The sequence below is a fragment of the Petaurus breviceps genome, unplaced genomic scaffold (assembly GCF_028583685.1).
Source record: "Petaurus breviceps papuanus isolate PSGF00001 unplaced genomic scaffold, PetGlider_PUasm1.0 174, whole genome shotgun sequence".
Taxonomy (NCBI): Eukaryota; Metazoa; Chordata; class Mammalia; order Diprotodontia; family Petauridae; genus Petaurus; species Petaurus breviceps.
Window position 1 is genome coordinate 229,532 of NW_027185761.1, and position 18,964 is coordinate 248,495.

General features: G+C 35.3%; 1 protein-coding gene across 1 annotated transcript in view; it reads left to right on the forward strand.

Moving 5' to 3' along the window:
* The window catches only part of ABCA13 (ATP binding cassette subfamily A member 13), a 513,785-nt gene that overhangs the window by 131,337 nt on the left and 363,484 nt on the right, over positions 1 to 18,964 (forward strand). Inside the window, exons 20-22 of the mRNA XM_069084494.1 lie at positions 15,025 to 15,143; positions 15,618 to 15,790; positions 16,603 to 16,679. Of these exons, the coding sequence (XP_068940595.1) occupies positions 15,025 to 15,143; positions 15,618 to 15,790; positions 16,603 to 16,679 (369 nt within the window). The remainder of the gene's footprint in view (positions 1 to 15,024; positions 15,144 to 15,617; positions 15,791 to 16,602; positions 16,680 to 18,964) is intronic.

Consider the following 18,964-nt stretch of genomic DNA (forward strand, 5'->3'; position numbering starts at 1 on the left):
CCTTCCTTCCTTCCTTCCTTCCTTCCTTCCTTCCTTCCTTCCTTCCTGTCCCAACTCAAGTTCCTCCTCTTCCATTACCCTAGGTAGAAGTATTGTTGTCTCGTTGTTTAGTCATTTCAATCATGTCTGATTCTTTATGACCTCATTTGGGGTTTTCTTGGCAGATACTAGAGTACTTTGCTATTTCTGTCTCCAGTTCATTTTGCAGATGAAAAACTAAGGCAAACAAGGTTAAGTGACTTTCCCAGGGTCACACAACTAGTAAGTAAGTGTCTGAGGCTAGATTAGAACCTAGAAAGAGGAGTCTTCTTAACTCTAGACCCAGCACTCTATGCACTGTTCCACCTAGTTGCTTTGCTCATGGAAGGAATCTCTCTTAAATAATACCTTATATAGACTTCTCCATTATACTAATTTTCTACTTTGTATCATGGTTGTTAGCATACAGCATTCACCATACATCAAAGTAGAAGAAATCTGAAGATAGGCACCACACATAAGTTAACATTTTCATCCATAGTATTTAATCTGAGGTTCATACAGATAATTTTCTTTTCTTTTCTTTTTCTTTTTTTGCTTTTTGGAGGGCAGTTGTGGCTAAGTGACTTGCCCAAGGTCACATGGCTAGTTTTTTTTTGTGTTAAGTGTGAGGCTGGATTTGAACTCTGGTTCTCCTGACTCCAGGGCTGGTGCTCTATTCACTGCGCCACCTAGCCATCCCCAGATAATCTTCTAAGGAGTCCTTGAACTTGGATGGGAAAAATTGCTTCTTTATATTCACTAACATCTGACTAAATTTTAGCATTTCCTTCAATTGTTTAAAAATATTTTTCTGAGAGGGGGTCCATAGACTTCACTAGATTGTCAGAGAGGTCCAGAACATTAAAAGAGGTTGAGAACCCTGGAACAAGAGAGTCTAGTTCATAGTAGATAGTTGATCAGGGGATACAGAGTACATGAATGCCATATCTGCCTCTGAATGCAAATATAAGGGTAACAATTATGTAGATAATTTTCTAAAGAAGACCTATATTTTTAATCAAAACTGCCATGAAAATAACTTCTACTAGGCTAAATAAAGCACCATCTTTCTAAATATTCTTTAGGATCATCAAAAACTGCTTTCTAACATGTTTATACAATCTGAGATTGAGTCTGCCACTCAACGGGAGCTGTCTTAGTTTTAATTGCCTAAGCAACATATTGAATCCAGCCACAGTTGAAGACATAATCATTTTGACACTTCACACATGGATAAAGTAATGGCTTTTAAATGAATTAAACATTTAGATTAATACCTCCAGTTAAGTTTATTTTCTAAATCTGCATTACAGCTGCTAAATTGATATAGCATATTTGGAATGACTTATTAGTAACAGAAAATTGATTTTTAATCTTTATATTTAATTACAATCCCTTATTTCCTAGCACATTCTGTATCAAAATATTCTAAGCTGTTAGCTCTTCATGGTCTTAGCAAAATTCACTTGTAAGTTAATTCTCATACAAGGAAATGGGTAGAGGGTCAAATACAAAGAATTATTGATTCATACCCCTTATAATTAAGAATTTGTGTTTTTTAAAAAAGATCTGGTGTATATAATTCTTATATAATATTTTTTTTCAAATCAATTTTATTGATGATTTTTGTCTTTATATCACAATCATTTCAAGTAATTTTTCCCCATTCCCCACCTGCAAATCTGTTTCTCCCTGGTTAAAAAAAAAAAAGGAAAGCAAAAACTAGCAGAATCATCACCATCATCATCATCATCATCATCATCATCAACAACAACAGCAACAAGCATCCTACACCACAGTGGTCTCACCTAACCAAGTGTCCAGTATTTTGTCCCAGTAGTCTTCCACCTCTCTCCCATTATCTTAGAGATCAGCTTCCTTTTAGTATTTTTTTCATTGACATTGTCAGTTGTACATATTGTTCTTTTAGTTCTGTTTATTTCATTCTGTTTTAGTTTATTCAGATTGCCCCACGTTCTTCTGAATTCCTCATAACCATTATTTCTACTAATCAATAATATTCTATTGCTTTCATATACTACAGGCTTTTTAAAAAAATATCTTGCAATTTCTAGGCACTTAACTTTATTTCTAATTTATTGCTACCATGGAAAATGCTGTTAGAGTTATAAGGGATCTTTAAGAATATCCAGTACATACCCCAACCTCTTCATAAACAAATATATATTGTCTTGAGAGATCATTTTATAATATGAACATTATAATTTTTCATTAACATATTTTATTAATGATATTTAATCTTAATTCAGCATGTGTATATTATATAAAAATAATAAAACCATTAAAATCCTGTTTTACCTTAAATTTATATAGATAGTAGGATCTAAATATAATATATAAAGTATTGGACCAGGAGTCAAGAAGACCTGAGTTCAAATTCTGCCTCAAATACTTACTAGCTATGTGACCGTAGCATAGACAAGTCACTTAACCTCTGTTTGCTTCATTTTCTTCAATTGTAAAATGGGGATAACCTATTTCCCAGGGTTATTGTGTATATCAAATGAACTAATATTTATAAGAAAGAAAGAAAAAAAAACTCCAGCAACTCCAGTTTAGCACAGTTACTGGCACATTGTAGCTGATATATGTGTATACATATACATATACCTACCTACATACATACATATACACACACATGTTTATTCCCTTCTCCCCTTACTATGTGTACTCTCTGACAAGCATGGAAAATTGAAGAAGCAACAAGCATTTAAATTGTTTTCTGTGGGTGGAGAATTGTTGGAGGAGGAAGCTTACCTCCCCATTTACATCAGTCATAGAGAAATCTGGCCCTTTATTATTGTTGGAAAACAAACCAAACCAAACCATGAGACTTAAACAAAAATTTGGACAGTTGGCGAAAGTCTGTTTGTTTTTCACTGGCTCATAAATACATAATTGAGATGTTATAAGTCACTATGTGCAACAACTTCATTTTATACATGAAGAAACTGGGATGAAAAGAAGTTAAATGACTTGTTCAAAGTCACACAGCTAGTGAGCATCAGCCCCCAAGTCTTTCTGACCCCAAGCACAGTGCCTTCTATGTTGTGCTATATATTAGTTTCAGGTGGACTAAAAAATGCCATACTCTGGCATTATATGGCCTATATTAATTAGCTTTAAAATATGGTGTAGTCATTTCTTTTAAGACAATTAATACAACTGTTTAAGCACATTTCATGTAAATATGTTGATTTCTTTCCCAGATACAAAGATTAATTTATCCCCAAAGACAGATGCTTCCCAAATAGTGTTTGACGGCATATTTTTTGTTCATTTTTATAAAAATGATTTCTGAAGAGAAGCATTTTTTAAAATAAGGGATTTTAAAAATATGCAAAATAAGGCTTAAAAAGGAAAAAAAAGATGGAATATATTTTCTAAAAGCCAGGTTTCTGGTAGTTATCCATATTAATTTGTTGAGGTTTCATCGTGGAAAAAAATGCTTGGAATCTAGAATCTAGAAAACTGGGTTCTAGTTCCAGTTTGGACACTGATTCATCATGTGATCTGGGATAAGTCATTCCATTTCTCTGGACTGCAACAAACTGAGGGGTTTGAACTAATCTAATAAACTATAAACATGCTTATATACCAACTCCTATGAATCATAGACAAGGAAATTAATATTTAATCCCACAGTCATTTATTAAGCACCGACTATGGGCCAGGTATTCTTCTAGGCACTGGAAATACAAACACAGGAATGAAGACAAAACATTCCTGCTTTCATGGAGCTTATATTCTTTTGGGTTGAGAAATCACTTTCTAAAAAAGAACATTTTATCACTCATGGAAAATATCTTTATGCCTTATGTCAGAAACACAACTATTAAAAGTATTAAAAGTAGTTCCTTAAAAATGAGAGCTGAATTTCAAAAGATACATTTCCGTTAGATTATGAAAAATATGGTATATTGGATGTAGTAACTTGAAATGGAACAGAGACTGCTTAAATGCACCACGAGGTTGTCTGCAAAGTTAAGTTGCCATTCCTCCCTCCCGGTTTTGAGACTCTTTAAAGTCCAGTGTTGCTGACCCTTTTCAGCTTTCCTCTCCCTTCCATGTGCTTTATGCTCCAGCCAAACTGAACTGCGCTTATCCCTTGAACATGCCCTGTCTGAACTCTCTCATCTCTGTTACTTCCTCACTCTGTTCTTAGAATACCCTCTGAGCTACCAGCTATTGAATACTAACTTTTAATGGTAAACTCAAATCCTGCCTCTGTCATACCACTGTCAGCCATAGAAGACATACATAAAAGGGAACAGCATGGTCCTTTGAAAAGAGCACTGACTCTGGGTTCAGAGGACCTGGGTTCTAAATCTTGTCTCTGATGTTTGCTACTTGTGGGACCTTGGGTAAGTAATGGATTGAGAATTAAGGGACCTTAGGTGTCTCCTCCTGCCATTTTTTTTTTTTTTTTACAAATTGAGTTCCAGAGAGTCTCCCAAGGCTACATTAGAAATAAATGGATTAGCTGGGTTTTGAACCTTGGTCTTTTGATTTTAGACTCATACTTTCTTTTTCACTAAACCATGCTGCTAAACTTCTCTGGACCTCATTCAGTTTCCTCAACTGTAAAATGAGATAGTGGGGCTACATGACTTCTGAGATACTTTCTAACTCTAGACCTTCGATTCTCTGAAATGAATAGGGTTAAGGTTCATAAGAAAGAGATGACAAACACAAGATATTGTGGACAGAAGAAAAGTTACAATTTTCTTAGGAAAGATAATCGAACAATAAAGGCAGAAAAAAGAAAGATAGGGAAGAAAGAGGGAAGGAGGGAGGGAGACAGACAAGGAGGGAGAGAAAGACACACACACATACATATACACATACACATAGAGCAATACAAAATAACCATCTTCTATACTCTTCAATTATGCACACATAGGAAATATGAGTACATATGTCAATTATTTTTCCTCACAATATAAACCACATAAATACCATTGGAACACCATTTGTTCTGATGGTAGGGGTTTATAGAAGTATTTTTGGTTGTATTTGATCTTTCTTTGCTAATTTTATGTTGAAACATTTGTTTATTTTCAGCATAAACATGTTAGATAACTCTATGGGGGATGATTATTGAGCTTCCTTTCTTCAAGGACTGAGAATTTATGTTAGGAGGACAGAGACAGCCTTGTCAGGATGTTCTTCAAATTACGTCCTGGTGGGTTCTGCTTTGAAAATTACAGACTGAACTTGCATAGTTTTCTTAGACCTGCTTTCTTTTGTTTTTATTTTGATCTTAGGCAAACTTTGGTTCTAGAAATTACAGTTTATGCATCATGTCTTCATGTTTTTTGAGGGATATAATAGGCCTTTGATAAACTAGGTGTGAACTTTTCCCTTGGAAGTAGGAAAATAATGGGGTCTTCAGAAAAGTCCTAACTACCTTCATGTATCATTTTTCCAATACTTCATATTTCTCCCATATATGTACCTGGTATAGACTGGTTATATAGACAGTCAGGATCTGGTCCTGGCCTCCCTAGGCTTTTTATAACCAGCCTGCTTTCTCTAAGACATTTCTTCTCCAGTTTAAACACTCCTAATTCCTTCAAGGGATCTTTATACACTTTGGATTCTGACTCCATTATCTTAGGTATCCCTCACAGCTTTGCATCATTTGTATGTAAGTTTTGATAAACTTGCTATCTAAGCTTTCATCCGAGTGTAATAAAAATTTTGAGCAGCAGAGGGCTGTTAAAAAAAAAAAAAACCAAACCTTACATACACACATAAACAACAAATTGGGTCATTTTCTTCCAAGTTCAAATTGATCCATTAATGACTACACTTTATATATCTGTCCACTTAACTAATTTTGCATCTCTCTAGCTATTATTATCTAGCACATATCTTTCCACTAGCTGTGGAAAAAGCACTGTACTTGGAGGCCCAGTATCCAAGTTTGTATCTTTCTCAGAACTCAGCAGTGTTCTGGAGCTTTTTGTAAATTCTTCTTTTTTTTTAAAAAATAATACTCTGCATCAATTCATGTAAGTCCAGGTTTTCTGAAAGCATTCTGCTCATCATTGTTTTTTTGTAGTACAATAGTATTCCATTATAATCATATACCACAACTTGTTCAGCCATTCCCTGATTGATGGACATCCTGTCACTTTCCAATTCCTTGTCACACAAAAAGAGCTGCCATAAATATTTTTATACAAATAGGTCCTCCCTCCCCCCCATTTTTTTTTGATCTTTTTGGAATACAGACCTAGCAGTGGTATTGCAGGATCAAAAGGTATGCACAGTTTTATAGCCTTTTGGACATGTTTCCAAATTGTTTTCCAGAGGTTGGATCAGTTCACGACTCCACCAACAGTGCATTAGGGCCACAGCTTTTCCACATCCCATCCACCACATCACTTTCTTTTTCTGTCATATTAGCCAATATGATAGTTGTGAGTTGTTTTAATTTGAATTTCTCTAATCAATAGTGATTTAGAACATTTTCATATGACTACAGGTAACTTTGATTTCTTTGTCTAAAAACTGCCTGTTTATATCCTTTGACCATTTATCAATGGGGTAGAGACTTGTATTTTTACAGATTTGATTTTCTTCTCTATATATTTGAGAAATGAGGCCTTTATCAAGATCTGGTATAGCTTGGCCACCTTTCTTCATATTTTTCCCCTTTCATTTCATTCATATTTATATCCTTGACCTTTCATTCTTCCAGATGAATTTTGATATTATTTTTTTCTAGAATTTTTGATAGTTTGGTATGACACTGAATTAAGTAGATTAATTTAGGTATAATGTCATTTTTATTATGTTGACTTGGCCTACCCATGAGTAATTACTATTTTTCCAATTGTTTATATCTGACTTTATTTGTGTGAAGAGTGTTTGGTAATTGTGTTTGTATGGTTTCAGGACTTGTCTTGGCAGGTAGACTCCCAAGTATTTTATATTGTCTGCACTTATTTAAAATGGAATTTCTCTTTCTATCTTATCTTGCTGGGTTTTGTTAGTAGGATATAGAGATGCCGTCTTACACTGGGGTAGAGTCTTGCTGGTGGGCCCCCTAAGGGTGGTATACATATTCCCCTCCTACCCTAGAGAGACAGACTTTACCTGCAGTTCCTCCAAGTTGTCCTTGGCTAGAAATCTGTTTCACTGCTCCAACATTGGATTTGAAGCCATTATTCCAAAATTGTTGGAGGAGAATTTGGGGGATCTCAGGTGAATTCCTGTTTACCATACCATCTTGTTTCTGCAATTGTCCCTTGTAAATTCTTTTTAAAAAAATTTATTTTAGACTCAAAGATGAGAACACAAATACAGAATAGGAAAAAGAAATAAAACATATCATAAACTTAAGCATTGGAACTTAAATACAAAGTAAGAAAGAAAAAAAAGCACGTCTTGTGCATAGTAGAACATCAGAGGATTCAAAATATGTAACAATACATTTTCATTTCAAGAAAGCCTGTATGATAAATAAGACACGTCATATTGAGAACTGTCCATATTTTCTTTGCTTCCTTGTAAGTTTTATTTTGTTCTTGTAATGCCATGCACTAGCAATTTTCCAGAAGAATGCTACTGTGAACAGGTTTTAAGGTTCTGATTGCACAGTATAGTGAACACTCTATTCAGTAACAAATGAAAGCAAAACATTCACAGAAAGTCAAGGTACAGCATTCACAATACTAAAATTTATCACAGAAAATCACAATATAGTATTCACAACAGCTTATCATTAAAATGGCCACATAGTTTCTACCATAGTGGCCACAAAGTTTTGAACAAAGAATAATCATCTCAAAGTATAATAGTCAAAGTCTTCCACTCCTGGGGCACACTAAAATAACTCAATCTGTCAGTTATTCAGCAATTACTAAGTATCATTAATCACTAAGTACAATCATTAGAAAATACACAAACCCTCCACCCCTATGTCACTAGTAAACTACAATTTCATCACTGCTCAGTACCCACAGAGAGATCTTTTCCTCTTGACTAGAGGCAGGCAACTCCTACCTGAAACCACCAAACAGTCACCTGGATTCAAAGGAAGATAGCTCCCAGTTCCTTGTCCAGCTCTCCCCGTAAGCCCTGCTCCATACTGAAGTTCACAGGGTCCAGGCCCTCTCAAATCCTTCACAATTTCTGTTCCCCGAATTCAAGATTCAACCAAGCCACAAACAAAGTCCCTGCATCTCAGTCATGCTTTCTTAGTCTTCTGCTGCTCATTCAAAAAATCAGAATCACCTTATCAAGCCTGGGGGGAGGGGGCTCCTGGGCTCCTATTCAGAAGCTCTGCCGCCACAATTTCTCAGGAAATTCTGACTTGATTCTCATTTCTCTTCTGTAGCTGCTCTGCCTCCAGATGCTGGTCCCAAGAAATTCTGACTGTACCTCTCTGGGGCTTTTTCTTACATACATGCAGCTTTAGCTTACCTTTTCAGCCAACCCCTTCCTATCATGTCAGGAACAGGGATTCATACCTTCTGTTTCTTTCACAGAGGTTTGATTAGTTACTAAGCGCTAAGTACTTGGTTACTTGCCAATACAAAAAGGGGTCTTCAAATTCAAATTACATTACCATTACAGTTCTCTGCTATATACTTTTAAATTTTGTTCTTTTTTCCCTACCGCCCCACCCCCCACCCCAAGCAGGTTACAATGAAGTTTAGATATATTTCTCTATAGCTATAGATACATACATATGGAGACATACACTTTCCCAAACAAACTTTACTCCTGATTTTTGTTTGTGCATATCTCTTCTTTCCTATCCTTTCTGCCTCTTCTATTTTACTTTTATCTGCTACCTTACCCTCCTATTACTTGCCTACACCTCTCTAAGAATCCCTCCCCTATGCTCCTTTTCCCATAAATCTAAACACCCTTCTATGGCCCCCTATAACCTATTTCCTCATCTTTCCCTCTAGAGGTCCTTCCCTTGTCCTCCCATTCCCATTGATCTAAAGCCCATTCTATACCCCCTTTTACCTATTCCTTCACCCTGCCCTCTAAAGATCCTTCTTTTGTCCTCTTCCCCATCCCTATACTCCTATCATTTTATTTCTTCTGAATTTAGAAGACTTTTATATTCTTCTAAATATATATGTATTGTTCCCTCTTGAACCCATTCCTGATGAAAGTAGCTAACCAGAACTACCGGCCCTCCTCCTCCAATTTCTGTGTATCTATTCTTCCTTTTGCATCTCATTTGTATAAAATAATTACTCTTTTTAGTTGTTCCTAAATGGTTTTATTTTTAAAATCCATATAGGTATATTCATAGGTATACCGCAGTCCTCTTATGAGCTACCTAATTATTAATAAAAATCACAGACAATGCTTTACATTTTACATATATAAAAAATCGTCTGTTCTTTTGGAATCCCTTATAATCAGTCTTTGGCATGTACCTTATATTTCTCTTAGGTCTTGTAGGTCAAATCTCTTATTAAATTTAGGTTTTTTATATCAAAGTCTTGAAAGTCTGATATTTGATCAAATATCTGTTTTTTTAAAATTCAGGATTATGATTAATTTTGCTGGGTATCATATTTTTGACCAGAGCCCCACTTCTTTTGCTCTTTAATATATAGTGTTCCAAGATTTGCAGTCCTTTAATGTCTCCTCTTCTAGATCTTGTGTAATTCTAATTGTGGCACCATCATATTTAAATTGTTTTATTCTCGTTGCTTTTAATATTTTGTCCTTGAGCTGGGGGTTTTGTAATTTGACCATGATATTCCTATGAGTTTTCTTCATAGGATCTCTTTTAAGTGTTGATGGATGGATTTTTTTATTTCTACTTTCCCCCCTTTGTTCTAATACTTCAGGATAATTTTCTTTAATCATTTCTTCTATTATTGTATCAAGATTCTTTTTTTTTTGATCATAGCTTTTCTCTTCTTGATCTATTCTCCAAATCTGTTGTTTTTCTTATAAGACATTTCACTTTCTCTTCTATTTTTTCATTATTCACATTTTGCTCAATTATTTCTTGATCTCTTATAACACTGGTTTTGCTTTGCCCAATTCTAATTTTTAAGGTGTCATTTTCTTCCTTAAGATTCTGGACCCCCTTTACTAATTCTAATGATTTTTCTTTCATAATCTTTTTGTTTTTCTTGGATTATTTTTTTCTTTTTTTGAACTTCTCTTCCATCTCTGTCATTTGATTTTTAAGCCTTTTTAAAGATCTTCTATGAATTATTTTTGGGCAGGTGACCATTTTATATTATTCTTTGGGAATTTCTTTTCTTCAATATCCTCCTCTGAAGATGAACCCCAGAAATCTCTAGTCCTGTAATAGCTTTCTATGGTTGGATTCTTTCTCCTTTGCCTGCATATTTTTCATGGTAGTAGTGTAATTTTTGTTATCACCTCTAGTCCTGGGTATGGGAGATGGTGCCTCTTTGCCCAGGACTTCAGTTCTCCCCTCTAGCCTGGAACCAAAGTCAAACCTCCAACCTCTTATATGTGCCCACAGCCAGGAGCTTTCTGCTCCACTGCTTCTGCACTCCTAGAGCATGTGCTGGTTTTTTTGCCTCATCACTCTTCCTAGTAATCTGGGCTGGGGTTCCTTTTCAGCAGAGGTTCCCTCTATCTTTCTAGGCTCAGAACTGGGACTCCTCTCACTGTACTGGGGGAAAAGCTCCTGTGGCTGGAGCTGAGGCAGCCTCTAAATCAGCTAACACCAGGGACTTCCACTTTTTTAAGAAGTTTGCCTCAATGTTGCTAAAGGGGACCATAATCTGGAGGTGTTTACTCTTCACAGGGAGTGTGGTTGTCATGGGTTTTTTCTTCTGATCTTCTCAAATTTTCCAGGAAGACCCCTGCTGTGCCCTTAGTCTTATTTATATTTACCACACTCTATTTGCCATAAGGTGCTATTTTATGTATTTTGTCAGGGAACATCTTGAGAGCTTGGAATTTTCTGACCTCCTCTGCCATTTTCCAAGAATCTTCTCCTAAATTAATTTTTAAAATTTTTTTGTCTTTATTAATTTGTTTACTTTTAGTTTACAAGATTCAGTTCCATGATTCCTTGAGATTCAAATTTTCTCTTCCTCCCTCCACTCTTCCCTTCCCCCCATGGCACCATGCAATCAAGTATAGCATCTGCAAATACTATCATATTAGACATTAGTCAGGTTATAATGAAGGATTGTATCAGATGGAATGAACAATGGGAAAGAGGAAACAAAACCAAACAAGAAAAATAAAAAGAGCAGGTAGTTTGCTTCAATCTGGATTCAAACTCAATTCTTTCTAGTTCTTTCTCTGGATGTAGACATCTCTCTTTCCATCATGAGTCTTTTGGGGTTGACTTATAACCCTGCATTGCTGAGAAGAGTCCAGTCTATCAAAATTGGTCATCACACATACGTTGTGCCTGCAATTTTGTATAAATTTCTCCTGGTTCTGCTCTTCTCACTCAGCATCAGTTCATATAAACCTCTCCAGGAAATATGAAGTTCATCTGCTCCTAGTTTCTTATAGCACAATAGTATTTTCTTACAAGTATATACCACAACTTGTTCAGCCATTCCCTAATTTATGGGCACCCTCTTAATTTCCAGTTCTTTGCCACCACAAAAAGAGCTGCTATAAATATTTTTGTACATATGGGTCTTCCTCCCACTTCTATGATCTCTTTGGGATACATCCCTAGAAGTGGTATTACTGGGTCAAAGGGTATGAAATTATTTATAGCTCTTTGGGCATACTTCCAGATTGCTCTCCAGAATGGTTGGATCAGTTTACAACTCCAACCAGCAATGCATTAGTGTTCCAATTTTTCCACACCCTCTCCAGCATTTGTAATTTTCCTGTTTTGTCATCTTAGCCAATCTGACTGGTGAGATGTGGTATCTGGTATCTCAGAGTTGTTTTGATTTGCATTTCTCTAATCAATAGTGATTTAGAGCATTTTTTCATATGCTTATAGATATCGTTAATTTCTTCCTCTGAAAACTTCCTGTTCATATCCTTTGACCATTTATCAATTGGGGAATGACTAGATTTGACTCAATTCTCTGTATATTTAGAAATGAGTCCTTTATCAAAGACATAAATTGTAAAAATTCTTTCCCAATTTTCTACTTCCCTCCTAATATTGGTTATATTGGCTTTGTTTGTACAGAAGCCTTTCAATTTAATGTAATAAAAATTATCCATTTTGCATTTTATAATGCTTTCTAATTCTTGTTTGGTCATAAAATCTTCCCCTCTCCACAAATCTACAGGGAAACTATTCCTTGCTTTCCCAGACTGCTTACAGTATCAGCCTTTATACCTAGATCATGCATCATTTAGACTTGATTTTGGTATATGGTGTTAGATAATGGTCTATTCCCAGTTTCTGCCATACTATATTCCAGTTTTCCCAGCAGTTTTTGTCAAATAGTGAGTTCTTATCCAAAATGCTGGAGTCTTTGGGTTTATCAAACAGTAGATTACTATAGTCATTGACTTCCGAGTCTAGTGTACCCAATCTATTCCATTGATCCACTACTCTTTTCCTCAGCCATTACCAAGTAGTTTTAATGACTGCTGCTTTATAATACAGATTAAAATCTGGTATAGCTAGGCAACTTTGCCAAAATTATTTATTGTCTCAAGTAGTTTTTTACTTGATTCTCTAGGATTCTCTAAGTATATCATCATATCATCTGCAAAGAGTGATAGTTTGATCTCTTCTTTGCCTAATTTGATTCCTTTGATTTCTTTTTCTTCTCTAATTGCTACCACTAATATTTCTAGCACCAAATTCAATAAGAATGGTGATATGGACACCCTTGTTTCACCCCTGATCTTATTGGAAATGCTTCTAGCTTATCCCCATTACATATAATACTTGCTGATGGCTTTAAATAGATGCTACCTATTATTATTATTATTATTTTTAAAGCAATTGGGGTTAAGTAATTTGCCCAAGGTTATGTGGCCAGTTTTTTTTTTTTTGTGGGTATCTGAGGCCAGAACTGATCCTGGGTCCTCCCAACTCTGGGGCCTGTGCTCTTACTCACTGTGCCACCTAGCCGCCCTGGTACCTATTATTTTAAGGAAGACTCCATTTATTCCTATACTTCTAGTCTTTTTAATAGGAATGGATGTTGTATTTTGTCAAAAGCCTTTTCTGCATCTATTGAGATGATCATGTGGTTTCTGATAGTTTTATTGTTGATATGATCAATTATACTGATGATTTTCCTAATATTAAACCATCCTTGCATTCCTGGAATAAATCCTACCTGATCAAAGTGTATTATTCTTGTGATAAGTTGCTATAGTCTTTTAGCTAGTATTTTATTTAAAATTTTTGCATCTATATTTATGAGGGAAATTGGTCTATAATTTTCTTTCTCTGTTTTATCTCTTACTGATTTAGGTATCAGTACCATATTTGTGTCATAAAAAGAATTTGGTAGGACTCCTTCTTCACTAATTTTCCCAAATAGTTTGTAGAGTATTGGAATCAATTGTTCTTTAAATGTTCGATAGAATTCACTAGTAAATCCATCTGGCCCTGGAGATTTTTTCCTAAGGAGTTCTCTGATGACTTGTTCTATTTCTTTTTCTGAGATGGGGTTATTTAAATAATTTACTTCCTCTTACAATTAATCTGGACAACTTATATTTTTCTAAATATTCATCTATTTCACTAAGATTGTCAAATTTATGTGCATACAATTTGGAAAAAATAATTCCCAGTTATTGTTTTAATTTCCTCTTCATTGGAGATAGATTTCCCTTTTCATTTTTGATACTCATAATTTGGTTTTCTTTTTTCTTTTTTTTAAACATATTGACTAAGGGTCTCTAAATTTTATTGTTTTTTTTTATAATACTAGCTCTTAATTTTATTTATTAATTCAATTGTTTTCTTAATTTAAATTTTATTAATCTCTCCTTTGGTTTTCAGTATTTCTAATTTAGTATTTAACTGGGGATTTTCAATTTGTTCTTTTTCTAGCTTTTTCAATTGCATGTCCAATTCATTGACCTCCATTTTCTCTAATTTATTCATGTATGCACTCAGGGATATAAAATTTCCCCTAAGAACTGCTTTTGCTGCATCCCACAAATTTTGGTATGTTGTTTCATTATTGTCATTCTCTTGAATGAAGTTACTGATTGTTTCTATAATTTCTTGTTTGACCCACTCATTCTTTAGGAATAAATTGTTAGATTTCCAATTAGTTTTTAGTCTACCTTTCCATGGCCCTTTATTGCATATGATTTTCATTGCCTCATGATCTGAGGATGCATTTAATATTTCTGCCTTTCTGCACTGAATTGTGAGGTTTTTATGCTCCAGTACATGGTGAATTTTTGAGTATGTGCCATGAACCATTGAGAAGAAAGTATATTCCTTTTTATCCTCATGCGTTTTCTCCAGAGATCTATCCTATCTAGCCTCTCTAAGATTCTATTTGGTTCCTTAATTTCTTTCTTGTTTATTTTGAGGTTATATTTATCAAGTTCAGAGAGGGGGAGATTAAGGTCCCCCACTAGTATAATTTTGCATCTATTTCTTCCTCTAATTCCCTTACCTTCTCCTCTAGGAATTTGAATGCTATACCACTTGGTTCATTTATGTTAAGTAATGATATTGCTTCATTCTCAATGGTGCCTTTTAGCAGAATATATTTTCCTTTCTTATCTCTTTTAATTAGATCAATTTTTGCTTTTGCTATATCTGAGATAAGGATTGTTAACCCTGATTTTTTTTACTTTAGCTGAATCATAATATATTCTACTTCAGCCTTTTACCTTTACCTGTGCATATCTCTTTGTTTCAAATGTGTTTCTTATAGACAGCCTACTAAATTCTTAATAAAAATGTATTCAATTGATTTGAAGTTTCATTTGAGTAATTCATAATACCCCTAGATCCTCAGTGTTTTTCTTTCTTTTAGAAAATATCTTTGTGATAGGGCTTAATTTTTACTAACTATTCTTCTGGGTTCCTTCTTGTAGAAGACCCTGCTTTTACTAAGGACATTTTGTGTACTCTTCTGAGCTGCAAGGATGGATTAATAAGACATCTCCTCTTATCCATTGTGCGAGGCATTACTTTGGTACATGGCCACTACCAGGTTTGTAGATTTTTTAATCCAGGACTCTGCTTTTCCACTGCTTCACTTACAAACTCCCCCCCCCCCCGCCCCCTCGCCGAAGGTTTCTCTTTTTAATGAATAATCCAGAGTGCCATGTTATGATACACTGGAACCTAGTTTTGGGGAGGGCTAAATTTAACAGTATTTATTTCTGTCTTTATTGCTGAGTTATTCAAGTATTAATTAAAAACCTACTCCTAGCTGTCTGTCTTTTCATAGTTTAAGACTAATAAATTAGGCTAATGAAGTTTTCCTTTCTCGATATAAAAAAAAATTATCACATGGCATTGTCAGTTTTGTTAGCATCTTCAAATTGCTGCTCAAATTAAATGTGGGATACAATACAAACTCAACATGTAAATAACATTGAATAGAGTTGTGTCTTTTAATTGGAATGATTGAAAATATGTCAACACACATGCTTCTTACCTTTGCCACCCCTATGTTTCCTAGGACTTTGAAACTATTTGGTCCTCATCCAGTCATGGACATTGTGAAAGCCTTTTGCATACCAGCAGCAAGCTTTCTAATAGCTTGGAAAGTTTTAAGAGAAGCCTGGAAAATGCTACAGCCAGAGACTGTGAATGCCATCCGATGTTAGAAACTGTTCAGCAACACATGAAAATGTAAAGTCAGGTTTTAATTTGATTTAGTATTTCAATTTTTTAACTGAGAATGATGAAATTATAATTTTTCTTTCTTGTTCCAGACCCTTGAATTCATTGGTGCAGGAAATTCCTGATGAGGAAACTCTCTCCATAAATGCCAACTAGTATTTTTTCTGCAATTGTAGTTTTCCAGAGTTTCCTAGAAATTTATAAATTCACAAATGAATTTATGACCAAGGTTCTAAGGCCAAGAGATGTCACAGGTGGAACTTAAGTCTGTGTTTTCCTAACTTCAAAGCTTTCTCACTATGTAGGGCTGTTTCATAATAATTACAAAAATAAGCATGTTTCATAATAAGGATCTCAGATTTGTTTTTGTTCTCCAATTATTCCAGGTTCCTTGCATATTTCTTTAGTGTTCATTCAGTATTTGGGATATGGAAAACTACTAGATGAAGAAATACGTACTTTGTATTCAGCAGATGAGTTAGAGGTAGAAAGAACAATATTCTCCTAGGCTCCCTGTTGTCCCAGTTCTTGAAATTTCTTCTCTGTTCTGCTTTCACATTGGAAATTGAAGCATTCAGTATAAAACTATTCATCATGATTCTTTATTCCCTTGGTTCATCTTGGCAGGAAGTCTGAAGAGAAAATGTATTGCTATAGTGTATTCATGGACATAAGCAGATAGATGGTGTCAGGAGAGGCTTGACGCCTAATTATCTTGTTATCCAGCCCATCTCCCGGGAACTCAGGAAGTCACTTTCACTCCAACATAATTTCTAGTGTTTTATCTTACCTAATTTAGCATTAATTTTTTGCCATTTTAGGTTGGCCAGAAGCCTTGAGAAGCCTTTATCAGGAGACCCCATTATGGCTTTTCTTAGCAACTTCAGTGTAACTGGGGGTAAGTTCATGGATTTCTTCCAAGAGATAAAATAACTGAGGCATCATTTTCATACATTTACTTAAAGGAGAAAATATAATGAAAGATGGAAGGGATGCCACCCCTGTAAAGCGTTCAGTGAGTATCTACATTTTCTATTATGAGTAAAGGAAGCATAATAAATGCTTGGGCATTTCCAGACTCAGTTAGGGTGTACTATAGTGAAGTGAAGAATGTAGTGAACATAGTCCCTGGGTTCTAATCTCTTCCTGCCACTTACTTAGTAGCCATGTGATATGAAGCAAGTCAACTCACCTTTCAGAGTTTATCATCTGCAAAGGGGGTTGGACACTAAGGTTCCCTCCAACTCTCACAGTCCATTGTTCTGAATCATTTTTTGGCCAGTCTGAACCAAAATGGAAAATCCTTAATCCCCTAGGACTGGATTGGGAAGCATCAATTGCACTTAGATGGTGAAGAATGAATTAATTATACTTCATTTAGTAATAGACCTGGTCTGCTTTCCCCCCCCCCCCCAAATTAACCATATTTCCTGTCATATTCTATAGCCTTGCAAGTATCACTAGACCTGTAAAAAAATTCCCCTGAACTGACTTTACCCTACCATTATATACTGATTACTTTTCAGATTACTTTAGGTGCACATTACTCCATGCTGGCTTATTGTTCACTCAGTGTTCTGGTAATGTAAAAGCTTCTCCATAAGGGAGCCACACCCCATATATTCAACAAACACCTTAGAGGCAGAGAGAACAACATTTTTCTGGACTCCTTGTTGTCCAAATCTTCATTGCTCTCAACTATTTCCCTGGCCATCTAATGTTTATCATGGCATTTACCAACCACAAAGGAATACTTTAAAGATGCCACTAGCAAGCAGATTTTAATGAAAACTTAATGATGTGGAAATAGAAAAATAATAGCTGCCATTTCAGAACATTTTAAGGTTTACAAAGTGTTTTTTTCATAACTATCTCTTTTGAGGCTCACTACAATCCGTTAATAAAAATGGTTTAAGTATTCTTATCCCAGTTTGTAAGAGAGGAGGATAAGCCTTAAAAGTGTTAAATGGCTTGCCTGAGGTCATGTAGGTACAATAGGATTGATTGAGTCATACTTTGAACCTGAATCTTTGGGCTTTGAGGACTGTTTTCGTTGCTTTCTTCTTTTTTCTTTTTTTTTTTGAGACAATCAGGGTTTAGTGACTTGCTCAGGGTCATGCAGCTAGTAAGTGTTTGAAGCTGGATTTGAATTCAGGTCCTCCTGACTCCAGGGCCAGTGGTCTGTAGTTTTCTTTTTACTGTACCAGATCCTGATAGAATTTGATGCTAGGTATGTATGTTGAGATGTGGACTTTACTATTGCTATTACTGTAATCCTTAGTATTTGACAATTCAGTTAAATTCAACATTTAGCAAACATTTACTGTGCCCCTACTATGTGCTTAATAAGATCTACTGCCTTTCCCTCATGTACTCATTAGGAATGTGCCTTCTCCTCATACTCAAATAATTATAGGCAGTGACTGCCTATTGGGTTTCATTACTTGTAATTCTGCTGAACAGATCTCTGGGGAAGACATATAAAGAGACTCTTTTACTTCTTTTTTTTAAAATTCATTGAGACTGGGAATCACAATCCAGTCTCTTGCTTACTTGCCTTTTGCTTTTTGACATTATAAAGTATAGTAACATAAATCATTAATACAAAACCCCCAAATAATTCTGGGAATTTTTGGCTCAAAAATGGTGAGCCCTAAATGGTCTTCTGGGTTCTGGCATTAAGAACAAGTCAGTCCTTGAGGATATCTTATTATTTTGATAATAACAATACAGAGAAATGTGTTGAGTGTTTTTTTGGTGTTTGGAAGGTGTCATCTCAAACTTTCAGTGATGAGCAAGACATGTATTTTTTCCTGAAGTACTTTGAGGATCTGTGATTTTGTCCATGTTGGTCTTCAAGATTTGGCTGTGACCAAAAGGATCCCTCACCCTGTAGCCTACCTGATTACAGTGAGTCTTTCCAAACTTCGCTACGCTGGTCCTCAGACATCTAGCACTCAGTATATCATTTGACCTGTACTTGATTGTTTTCAGTTTGGTTTGATCTCTCAGGCAGAGTTGTGACCATGCCACAGTTAGAGGTGGACTTTAGTGAAGTTTTTCTGTAGCGGGCTTTATAACACATAAACAGATTGACAGGAATCTTAGCAACAAAACATAGATCATAAGTTTTGACCTCTAAGGAGCTTGAGAGGTCATCCAGTCCAAACCCCTCATCTTGAT